The sequence below is a fragment of the Antedon bifida genome, chromosome 6 (genome assembly GCF_963402885.1).
Source record: "Antedon bifida chromosome 6, ecAntBifi1.1, whole genome shotgun sequence".
In the NCBI taxonomy this organism is placed as follows: domain Eukaryota; kingdom Metazoa; phylum Echinodermata; class Crinoidea; order Comatulida; family Antedonidae; genus Antedon; species Antedon bifida.
Window position 1 is genome coordinate 17,496,818 of NC_136231.1, and position 12,608 is coordinate 17,509,425.

The window sequence follows — 12,608 nt, forward strand, 5'->3', positions numbered from 1 at the left end:
TTAAACAAATGTAATTATCATTTTTAGAGTAGAAAAACCGAAAAAATATACCAGGAACTAGAAAACAAAATATATATTTAACAATATTATTTTTTTGTAGTAGTTTTCTTCTGCACATATTCACTTAAAATGCATTTTTTTTAAATCTTTTAAGTTAACAAACATCTACAAGCAAAATTATACTTCTATACTAATTTGTATGGAATTGTCTTCTGTGTTCCTGTTAGTCTCTAGACATCAATAGACTCACCGCATCTGTACAATATATTGTTATGATTTAATCACTAGAAAAATCTATTTAACAAACCTCTACAAGCATTGAGTAGGTCAAATTTTCTGTCCCATTGCCCAGAATCCAAGCATCTATAAGAGGGGTTTCCAATGACCTCATACCCTTGATTGCAGCTGAATACACACTCTTGGCCTATACTATTCCTTTCCTTCGTACATGATGCTGGTGAAAAACTGCCGAGGGGTGATTTCAGCTTAGGTTTGCATGTTACAGCTTTTTGAAAATAAACACATTAATGTTGAATATCTGGTTTTGTGGAATAAGTTTCACAAGAATACTTAAAATTATATTATCTAGAGAATATACAGTATGTATAATTTGGAGACAATTAACAATTTTTAGAACAACCCATATGTAATTGTTTAAAAGTATATGGGTAAAAATATTACTTCTGGGGATCTCAAGCAATTGTAACTTGTTAAATTACATACGTTTACAGATTGGATTCAGACCATCCCACTTTGCTATTGGAAGACACACTCGGCTAACAGAGCCAAGTAGCTTGTAGCCTTGGTCGCAGGTTGTGTTGCACACTGTATCAAAAGCATAATCTTCTCGGCTACACTGTATCTCACTGTTTTCTGGTGTTGGAAACATTTCACATTTTTTTACTGAAACAGAACAAATTTTATTTTAATACTGACTGTTTCACAATTAAATTAATTGGAATGGAATAATAAATAGATCACAACAAGCATTTAAACTACATTTGCTGTAAAGGGAAAGATTTTGTGGGTATTTTTATTCTAATAAAATGATCAATCACCATTAGTAAAGTAATTAAAGGTTATCACGATTATGAAGTAATATGAACCGAAAGGTGTGTTTTTATTATCTTTGGAATGTTTTGTACATAATTATATCAATATATAGATAGTACACAGTAAAGAGCACTAACCCGCCCTACCTTTGGATGTACTGTGTTAGTCAACAATTTACCTACTAATTTATAGCATTGTTACTCAAATTATGTGCGTAGAAACAGTAGAAACCTTTTCAATTAAACTATGGTAGCTACACTTTACAATTATAGAATAGCTTGCAATAATAGATACACAATAAAGTGCTGCCGTCCTACCTATTATACTGTTGTCAACAATTTAGTTACTATTTGTTGTTACTGTATTGGTCAACACTTTAGTTTGTTACCAATTTATAGAAGTGTTGCTAAAACTGTGTGTGTGGAAATAGTAGAAACTGTTCAATTTCACTATGTTGGCTACACTTTAGATTGAAATAACTTAGCAATAAAAATTATTGGTTTACAAGCAAGATGTACTTTTTGCTCTATTGCTTTTGCTTTATGCTCTTTGGTTCAAGTTTCTACCGATCTTCACGATCTGCAAGAATCTTAGTTTATCTCTAATTAACCCTGTTTGTGTACAAAATTAATGAATAGTCTTTTTTCAGTCACTTCTATTATGTTTCCATCGTCCTTATACAAAATACTGACAGAAGCATCATAAGATAAACTACTTACATTCACAGTCTGGTATCTGCTGGTTCCATGTTCCCTTTGGAGTGCAAAGAACGAGGTTAGCTCCACCAGTAATCCTGTAACCTATCTCGCATGTAACTGCACAAGCTGAGTGGATCTGATTGCTACACTCATTGATGAAGCTGCCATGCTCTGGAGGAAGCAGTGAAGGGCATCTGATAGCTATATAAAAAAGAAACAATAATTTATCAAAATTACAACTCGTGTTGTTGCAGTTTGGTGGCGTGTTGTCAGGAGAGTATACAAGGATCCTCTCATAAATTTTGTAGTAAATCTCAGTGGAAATGAACTGGAATTGTTCTGTGATTGTATTGCTTATTTTGAAAACATGATGTTTCAGAGTATCGCTTCATTTTCGGAAGAAAGGTCTCATCGACGGTGATACGCCATCGGGAGATTCGTGATCATTAAAGATCATCATTACAGACAGAAAACAGGAATATCTGTAGACCAATTTTGGTGGATGTGGTCTCATAAATGTGTGCCTCCTCTTATGTCACTTATCAGGAGATTATCATTGAAGATCATAGAGAGACAACAAGACATAAGTCTGTTAAGGTGTGTTTTAAATCTACTGGTTCCATTTTCTTATATGAAACATTAAATACTACTAGCTCACCCACACATCTGCCACTAAGGTCCTCGGCATAGCCTTCGTCACATTTACAATCTATTATTGATGTACTTGCTATTGGACTTGAACGATAAGGCTGTGGACATGGTACACAGGTTCCAATACCTCCAGGAGAAGGCTCACTCTTATACGTATTGGTTGGACATGCTGAGATAGATACAAATAGACATTATATTCAAATTTTGTTGTTGGTTGTAATGTATTGGTTTAAGTAAGTTAATAAGAATATACAGGTAAGAAACTATATAGTTTCTGTAAGAGATGGGGGAGTGGAGGGAGGTCATATGTTCAAATCCAAGCACCGGTAATTTTTATTTCGTGGTTTTCAACATGACATTTTCCAATAAAATCTTTTATCGAAATGTATTATTTATGAATATATAATTTACACATGATTTTTATACATTATATGCAAAATACCTTGGCATCCTCCCTTCAGACCAGTTCCAAAGTAACCAGCGGGACAAACGCATTCATACTGCCCACTGATTGTACCACATTTGCATATTGCCTCAGAATCGCAACAATCTTCTCGTTCTTCACAATTTGTCACACATTTCTTGTTGTTCACTTTGATATAATCTCCAGTCATCAAATCTAAAAAATGTACGATTGATTTCATAATTATTAATAATCGATTGATTAATTTTGATGTTAGTGAGGAGATGATAAGGGGTGTGGTTTTTCGGGATGCCGAGGAAGGTAAAAAAAAGACCAAAGGCAAGATTTTTCTACAGATTTCATAGATGTTGGGGCTACAAATAGAAATGAGTCGGATAAACAGATAACTGTCCCTTTAAGTGAGTGCTTAGAACGATAACATCACATTGATTGATACCAGACTCGTAATGATGATACTAAAAGAAGTGTGCGAAAGAGCCAAAGGTCAAATGTATCACATACAATTTTAACGTATTATATCCTTTTGGGGTTTCTATATGATATATGACAGCTTTCATTATTCATGTAATATTTTTACATTCATTTTTTCATTAAAACACTAACAATGTTATGCAAAAAAACCTCTTCAAGATAAGCAACAAACTTAATTAAAACTTATTCTCTCCTACTAATTTAGGCTACTGAAAGTCATTCATATCTGAAATTGAACCCGGGTCTTCTTCCTCTCCCTCTCTCATACTCCCTCTACTACCCATACCAGTGCCCAGAATACCTTCATATAATGCCCTTCGTGCCAACGATTCAAACTCTTCAAAATCTTGCAATATATAGCAATGTTCGTGTTTAGGTTCCGATGACATTTCAAACAATTCCCGGATGTTTCCATTTGATATGCCAAATGTGAATATCTCGACTCCCCTGTCGCGTAATTTTTTGGCCACTGATCGAGGGTCGCCGCCGTTTGAATAGCCATCTGTTATCAAGAAAACAGCCTTTGTGGCCTCATTACGTGCCGTCTTCAAAATGCTCTGAAAATTAAATAATAATTATCCAATTTCAAAGAGAATTCAATATCAAACTACCCCTATTAAGGAGACATTTTCGGGACGCAATGTATTGGGATTGGCCTTTCTCTTAGTTTTTCACATTAAAGTGTTGCCTAATAATAGCGGTGTCCCATTATTGATACATAGGCCTAATAATAGTATGTTCAGCAATTATTCCAATTCAAGCATAATCAATAATTTAAAAAGTATAATTTAAAACGTTAAACGATATATATTATGTCATATACTGTTAAATTATCATTGCTGATGTAGGCCTGCATGATAATTTCATAATTATCTTGTCCGTGGCCTATATCTGACCTGTCTTGATTGCTATAGCAACGTAGCCTAAGATGATGCGTCCTCGGTTGTGAAAACATGGTTCGCTTCTTTCACATCATGACAAACTAGGCGTTTAAAAGGTTAAATAACCAATTAAATTATAACGTACAAATCGCTCCCCAGACAACCAAACTTTCGCCAATTGGAAACAGACGTCAAATAAAATTAGCATAGACACGTTAAATATTTTGATAATTGTTCTCTGTCAACAGGACATTTTTAAACTTGAAGCAATTATTTTTAAATTAAATTTGGACAAAGAATTAACAATTGTTTTATTGATTTCGGCCTTATATTAACCGTTATTTAATTTATTTTAAACGTCCAAACTTTCTCATTTTCTTTCATAAACCAATGTTACGGTACGGTACTTTTTTTTTTTTTATTCTCATTTGGTTTGATCTTTTAATCGATCGATTAATATGCCTACCTTATACATTGCGACTCTGTGATGATGTGTTATTTTACCTCGACGGTGCATTGATTTAGGCCTATAGACCTGTGTATTTATCAGAAATAATAATTCTAATTTCAAGCAAGATCATTAAATTACGTATCAACATAAATGTGTTTTTATCTAATTTTTGGATTGATCGTAGTCGATATATTACGACACTATGTAATAGGTTGTACGACCCAAGATGCCTATAGAATATAACTTACGTATACGTTATCATGCCCCTTTGTTGATAGAATGTTGGAAATATTTGTCAATTCCAACATTATTAATCTGAGTACCCAATGTGTGTAAGTGAAAACAATGGGTATTGGAGTTTAATGATCACAATTAAATGATACTTGTGGATAGTTGGCTCAGGAACAAGTTTATAGATTTAGGAAGGAAATATCTGGAGATTTGTTTATTAATTAAGCAAAACCTTTTCCGTTAACTGAAAAAATATTATACTGTACAGGTCAGCATGTTCACATCTTCTATATAAGCCATGCCCCGCATATTTAACCATAATAAAACAAAGAAGTTTATAGGAAGAAATATGTGTGTAAACTTAATTTTTTTCCGGTAAATTATTACTATAATTGCTTCAGACATTGAGTAAAAAAACCATGCGCCAAATACATTAATTTTATTTAAGGGTTAGTTTGGCAAGGCAAGTTTTGTTACAAAACTACTGAAAATGACCATAACAAACAACTTTATTTTTACCATACAAATCAACTCCGAAAAGAAGTTAATAATTTAATTATCAGGCCATACTGTCGAAGAATAACAAGTAGTGGAAATAGATTTTAATTTTTAGTCCAACGCATAGATAAGGTTTAAATACCTCTTGTTTTGGGTCCACTTTCAATAGGCCTACCATGATATGACCTTCGTGCTGTCCACGAAATGTTTTACAACTTTGTACTTTTGTTGTATTATTTGTTGTTATCAGTTCACTATAAATTCGCAACTTAGATATATTTCTGTTAGTTCTTTTAAAACCAAATTATTAACATTATCTCAATATTTATTTTTTAAATAATTTTGATACTGAAAATGTGTGTCGTTGGTCGCTTTATTGTAGATGCTTTAATTGTAGAATGTAATTTTCTGTGCTCTGTTCTGGGTTGACCAACTATCATTGGTGTTTAGCACCTGTTTGGTCTTTCCTTGCCTTTTATATTTGTTTTGTCTTCTTTGTATTGTATATGGCAGAACATTGAATAAATAAAATAAGTAGTACCAATTATCAACGCTTTTAAGCACGCTTTGCAGCATTCAATTTTACCCAATAAAATTGTTGTGGTCAAATAGGCCTAAATGATTCATATTGATTTGAATTACTTATTTGAAGCGGTGTGTTATTTTTACATCATATCTGACGATATACTTATGTCGTTTCATTGTAGATCAGGAAATTCGAACACCTTTTGGTAGTTAAAGTAGGCTAGAGTGAAACTTTGTAGTCCCTTTTTTAAATACCTGATTCATAAACTTGTTCCTAATGTTCAGTCCATATAAGATTACAAAGCTTGTCAAATTGAAACATCCAGACCTTTCTTTGTTATGATTGGTCAGTGACTGAGGTACGCATGGAGCAGCGCGTACATTCAATCGAACTCATCTATTTTAAGTTACCTGACCGGTTTAGCTTCATTCTTGCTGGTGAAACGTGGTGAAACGGTTGTTTTAAGGAACATTCTTTGCATTTGAAGCGTATTGAAATCATTACTTTGGGCTAGGCTGTTAAAGCTGAACTAATGAGTGTAATACATTGACTAAATGATGGACGGGTCAAAGTTCATCAAAATTTGCGTGCTTCCCCTTGGCGACAAAACACCCCGTTGGTTTGATTCGATTTGATAAGCTTTTCATTTATATTTTCTTCTACTGTATATTCCAGGCATGTTTCAGTTTATAACTTTTTCCCACAGAAGGATTGGTCAATTTGAAAATTGCAGTTTTAGGATTAATGAACTAATTAATTGAAATTATTGAACACTTTATACATTTTATTGTATTTACTGGCTATAATATTTTTTAACGTTTTACGTCTCAAAAGACGTAAAACTCTTTCTTGTCCTATTTATCATTTATAGTTTTTTACGTTTTTTTTTTATGTCATGTTTATATGAAGGACATCAATACGTTTTGCACTATTCGTCGAGTTCATTGACGTAACTTTATACAGTCTTTATTGTTTTTTGTAACATGCGGTTTGTATAACATGAAAATATTACGAATGACTAAATTAGTCTCAAATTAAAAGTCCAACCGCGGCTAGTGTTTAGATGTTTAGGCTAAGAAACCTTAGGTATTTAGTGTGGTATGTCGATACATTTTTGACTTGGTCTAGCTTTTGGTTGATGTTGCTTGCTGACGTATTTTTGACGTTCTTGATTTATACAATAATGTATTCCTTGTAGCCTGGCTACAACTATATCCAGTCAGTGCATTCAAATTAGAATGTAGGCCTAATTACATTATGATTCGCCGATAAAAGTAGAGTTATCCCAAACTACAGCAGAAACGTATTGTGTTGTGTTGTATATTTATTTTATTGTTTCCTTGTTACTAGATGAAACTATAAAATAATTTTATAATCTTCTAAATAATATTTATCATATATTTTTTTCTTTTGGAAATTGTTAAGGGAGTACAATATAATGAATAAAATGTATATGCCTGTATAGACAATCAACGGTACTGAAAACATGAACTTGAATTTTGTTTCTGTTTGGGGCCACGTACTGAGATTTGGCTTTCCTCCTAAAGTTTCCTATGTCCTTTGTAAATCTTAGTTAAAGAGAGGATAATACGTTGTGGGTTATTTTAATAGCATCCCCGCTGAAATTTATTTTCTCACTAACGTGTTCAGACCGTCTGCCTGTGCAGTGGACACGGGGGTTAGACAATAGTGTTCATATTTAATGTCAAACACCTTCCCATGAGCCTGGGGTTGATGTTATGCCAGCATTTTGGCACACGCTGGGATGGATATTTTTATATCTTTGGTGATAGAGTCATAACCAAAGCTTGCTATTTGAAACCTTCCATTAACTGACAGTCGTACGATTCAATCATGATTCGTTGATAAAAATAATGATAAAGTTTGCGATTTTTTCTTGCTTTTTGGGTCAATACACAATCGTATTTGGTTGAGTTTGAGATGTATTAGATTTATCACCTGGAAAAACCTTTAAAGCTAACATGTACTCGATTTCATAAAATGTCTATCTTTTCTATGAATGTTTAGTTTCTGTTATTATCAATTAAGAATGTCATTTTATATCTTATTCATATTTGTGATTAGAGTACAGTTAGGCCTACCGATACCTTGTACACCGTATACACAGTAGACTTGTTAAGGACCAATATACCTAAATATTTCTAGGCTCATATTTTCTTTCATTTTACATGATTTCAACATCAAAATGTTCTTATTTTGTTATTCTCACTAGAGGATAACCTATTGTTTTTTGTCTATATTCTTTTTTATAGTACAGTATCATTATTAAGAAATGTATTCTATCCGTGTATTCTTACTTTGTTGGCAATGTTTAGGAGATTGCACCCTACTATACATAAGCAGCCACTTGGAGCAACAGTCTTTTTGTTGTTTTCCCACCGTTTTTGCTTTAAATAAAAATTGTATTCTACGATCACTTTTTATGCAATTCGTAAAATAACAGTTGAAGTTGAAGTTAATTAATTGTGGTTGCTGGCTACGGCGGTGATGTTAAGTTTCTTAATCCTTTGCAGCAAACATGAATTAAAATTGGTAAATAAATCTCTTAGAATAATGTCAAAATTATTCCGCGTCACTGGAGCTACAACGCTAAAGAAATGATGTATTGAATGACGCTAACAACGCAACTTCCTTGTTCACACGCAAAGGCGTACGATACGCCAGCCGTACGTCGTATACGTGTGAACATACCCAAAGTCAATTAACTGGTATTTTACTTACTTATAAACCAGTTAGTTTATATAACCATTTACAATGAACTAATACTTTACAAATATCACATCTTGGATAATCAATAAAACAAAAATGTGAACAGAACAATAAGATACGCCAGCCTTACGTCGCATACGTGTGAACATACCCAAAGTAAAAGAACTGGTATTTATCAGACATCCAGTTAGTTTATATTAACTATTAAAATGAAATAATATTTTACAATATCACACGTAAACGTACAGAACAACTACTGTAATGTAATAGTCTTTCTCAACTACTGAAGAACCTGCAGTAATAAATAGCAGGCCTAGTTATACAGATATACATACTGAATAAGGGGTGTCAAGAAGGCTTATACTATATAATTAGTTGACACTACAGAAATGAGATGGATGTTGAAAAGGGACGCCATGAAAAAGCGTATTAATGAGGAAAAAAAATTGCTTAAATGAAAAGTAAATAAGAAGATAGACTATCACAATATAATGTATTTAACACGAGACGGAATGCAACTATGACACTTTCTAATACAAAATATAGAAATGATCGATTTATGAAATGTAACATGTTCAGTCTAATCTCAATGATCAAGGTGTGGATAGGGTTTATGGCTGTTGTACCTATCCAGTTTTTTCTAGTTCTTTCAACATTATCTTAATTTGCTCGCCATGGGTAATCTGGTGATTTTGCATTATCAATGAGTCGGTTGTGGAAAGATTAATGATTGTGCCTTCTGTTATTCCTAAAACCTTAGTTTAAAAATTCCCGACATAAAAGGCTTTACACCCCTTATTCAGTATGTATATTTGTATAACTAGGCGTAGTACTAATATATTACTGCAGATTCTTCAGTAGTTGAGAAAGAATATTCCGTTAATTGTTCTGTTCACATTTTTGTTTTATTGATTATCCAAGATATGATATTTGTAAAGTATTAGTTCATTGTAAATGGTTATATAAACTAACTGGTTTACACGTTTGATGTAAAATACCAGTTATTTGACTTGGATATGTTCACACGTATACCACGTAATGGCGTATCGTACGGCTTTGCGTGTGAACAAGGAAGTTGCGTTGTTAGCGTCATTTAATACACCACTTCCTTGGCGTTGTAACCCAGGGACACTGAATAATTTTAACATTATTTCAAGAGATTTACCAAATTTAATTAATGTTTTATTTATATTTACTTGCCCATTGAAAAGAAACTACTGGGCCCCATCTGCTAGTGTTAACCAAATTAAGTATGATCCGATGATCAAATTATATTTATGCGTCTATATTGGCTCAGTACTCGTAAATATCATTCCCTTGACAAAAACCACTCCCTTCAAATATCAGCCAATATTTTTGGAATTTGGTCTAGACTAAAAAAATTAAATAATTCAGTAAATCACATGTATTCATAATTTATTAGTAGACCCAAGTGATCTGTATTATTTAATAAGTACAGTGTAAGAATATATCAATATTACTTAAACATTTTAAATGTTACATTACTAATCACGTAGGCCTAATAACTGCCAACTTTTCGCGGAAATCGGAAGCTTTTAAATGTAGGATGTAAAATTGTACCGTTATGAATTTAATCTCTAAGCAGTTATCGTATTTGATATTGCCATAAACCTTGACCAGTTTACATTATAGGTTACTTATTGATCACGTTCATTTAATGTTTGTTAATTTTAATTCTTTCAGTACACGTGACTCGGAATTGGCATACACCAGCATGCGCCAGCCCATTGCTGGGACTGTACCTAAGTTTGTCATCCAAAGGTAACGGCACAACCGTAGACCCTAACCAAACCCTTAACATAACCTTCCATGTTACATTATCACATGTGATACACATGAGCTGCTGTTTTCCGGAATTTGCCTAGAGTATCTGTATATTTGTCATTGTATTGACAGGCTTACTGAAAATCAGGTGGTACTAGCGCAGAGTACAGTATACTTTACAACTTATCTACGGTGAACATAAAACTGTTAAGATCATGTCAGACGCAATGCATTCCAAAATCATCAGAAATGTCGTCTTCATGAATTTCAATTTCTGATAGAAAGATGAGGAGAAGATTGGTGGATATGGTTTTTCATGTTTACATCCATCCACACACGGTTCTACACCAACGCAATAAACGCGTTTAATTTGCCTTAAAGCGTTACATTGAATGTATTCTCTAAAGAGTTTCATAGTAAAACACATAATTCATAAGCATTACAATATGACATGTCATAACATGAGCGTGTTTGGACAAATTCCCAATACATATCGTACGTTACTACTATTATTGACAATTGATGACATTCCAGAATTTTATTCTGTTATTAGTTTCAATTGACTAAAATGTAGTAGACATCCGAAGGGGTTTATAAAATAGACGTCCAACCCGATGGTTCCTTGAAGTAATAAATCGTAAAAGAGAAACATTATTAGCTGTTAAACTTTGTCTAATGGTGCCAAAGGTTCATAGAGTTTAACACGTTGAAACGAGTATGTTTACTGTATACAGACTACAGTACTCTTTCTCTGTGCGTATAGTATAGTATCCACGTGCGTAGTGTGCGCTCGCCCTAATTGCGCATATACACAATATTTGTTTGTGTATTTCTATTTCAATGTCAAAAGTTCAAACGTTTGAAATTTGCATGGCCACGTGCCATACTACACTTGTGAGATTAATGTGGGAATGTGCATGTAGAGTATGATGATGTGTTCCATTTCAGCCAATCAAAATAGAGATAATAATTTTTGAATTATGAATTTATAATTTATTTATAACTTTCCTCCTTTCTGTAAACTAATGTTATTTAGGTGAAACATGTGCCAGCCTCAAACGAATGTGACTAAACCGCATCCGGAATTATCCATAAATCATACTATTAATATTGAGCGTCAATGAACAGGTTGATAATGATCGGCTGATATGGTGTGATGTGATCATATGATTTACATAATCCCGCGGGTTTTTTTTATAAATCACCGTGTTACGATAAACTATGATTTTTTTTAATAATTGAATTATGTTTACTATGCCTACGCATTATTTTACGACGATTTGTATTTAATACGCATGTAGAGAAACATTTTGCGTGAAAGTTTTGTTTATCTAAACATTTTTATAAGAACCAGGTTATCTTCGCCCTGGCAAAGATATCTCTTGTTTGTTTCCGCTGGTCCCACATAATAATACCGATATTCGTATTTCTTAAGAAAACAAAAAGTCAACGAATAGGCCTATAACTTTAGTGCAGTACTGCCGAATCCATGATGTTTGCAGTTTTCGATCCTTCACTTTCCTTGAATTTGTTGGTAATTCAAGATTTCGTTACTAGAAGATGTTTTTAAAAATATTTCGAATTGCATATCTAGTGTCAATCATTTTCTGTATTTATATGGGTTTTTTTTTCAAACTACACGATCCTATTTTTTCTAAAATTGGTTTATTAGCTTTGTGAATTCAAAGAATGATGTTTCCAATATGTTTCGCAATACTTTTACATTTTGGTATTTAATGTCTGTGAAATTGCTGTTTGTTTTTCTGTTGGTATCACATAATATATATGTATAGTTGTATGCAAATGATACATAAATAAATTATGTTTAAGACGATATGTTAAAACCAGCGGGACGTCTAATACTTGCGGTGTAGATTACTTGAAATCAGTACCGTACCACACGTTAGATTTGGGCAATTCGACTGGTAAATTCGATTGTAAAAACTTCTTATTTCTATTCGTCCTCAGTGATTCATTCAAAGTTTAGCTACGAACGTACTCCTGCGTACGTACTTTGTAAATTGTAGTTATTTCGTTTGTAAGACTAAGAATATTTATATATTGTTTGAAGGTTTGCATGGCGAAATCAAATGTTTATATAAAGTTTGCGGTACACCACGTATATTTGTATTAGTTCTGAAAAGAACTGTAGAAGAAGATTTAGTTATTTCCGTTTATGGTCCTAAATTCTTTACTGATGCCAACCTGA

At 33.0% G+C, this 12,608-nt stretch overlaps 1 protein-coding gene across 1 annotated transcript in view; it reads right to left on the reverse strand.

Annotated features, from left to right (window-relative positions):
- The window catches only part of LOC144845676 (sushi, von Willebrand factor type A, EGF and pentraxin domain-containing protein 1-like), a 30,390-nt gene that overhangs the window by 15,692 nt on the left and 2,090 nt on the right, over window positions 1-12,608 (reverse strand). The window contains exons 2-7 of the mRNA XM_078703102.1: window positions 3,599-3,854; window positions 2,845-3,021; window positions 2,410-2,571; window positions 1,773-1,952; window positions 724-903; window positions 308-505 (exon numbers count right to left, since the gene is read on the reverse strand). Coding sequence (XP_078559228.1) covers window positions 308-505; window positions 724-903; window positions 1,773-1,952; window positions 2,410-2,571; window positions 2,845-3,021; window positions 3,599-3,854 — 1,153 coding nt within the window. The remainder of the gene's footprint in view (window positions 1-307; window positions 506-723; window positions 904-1,772; window positions 1,953-2,409; window positions 2,572-2,844; window positions 3,022-3,598; window positions 3,855-12,608) is intronic.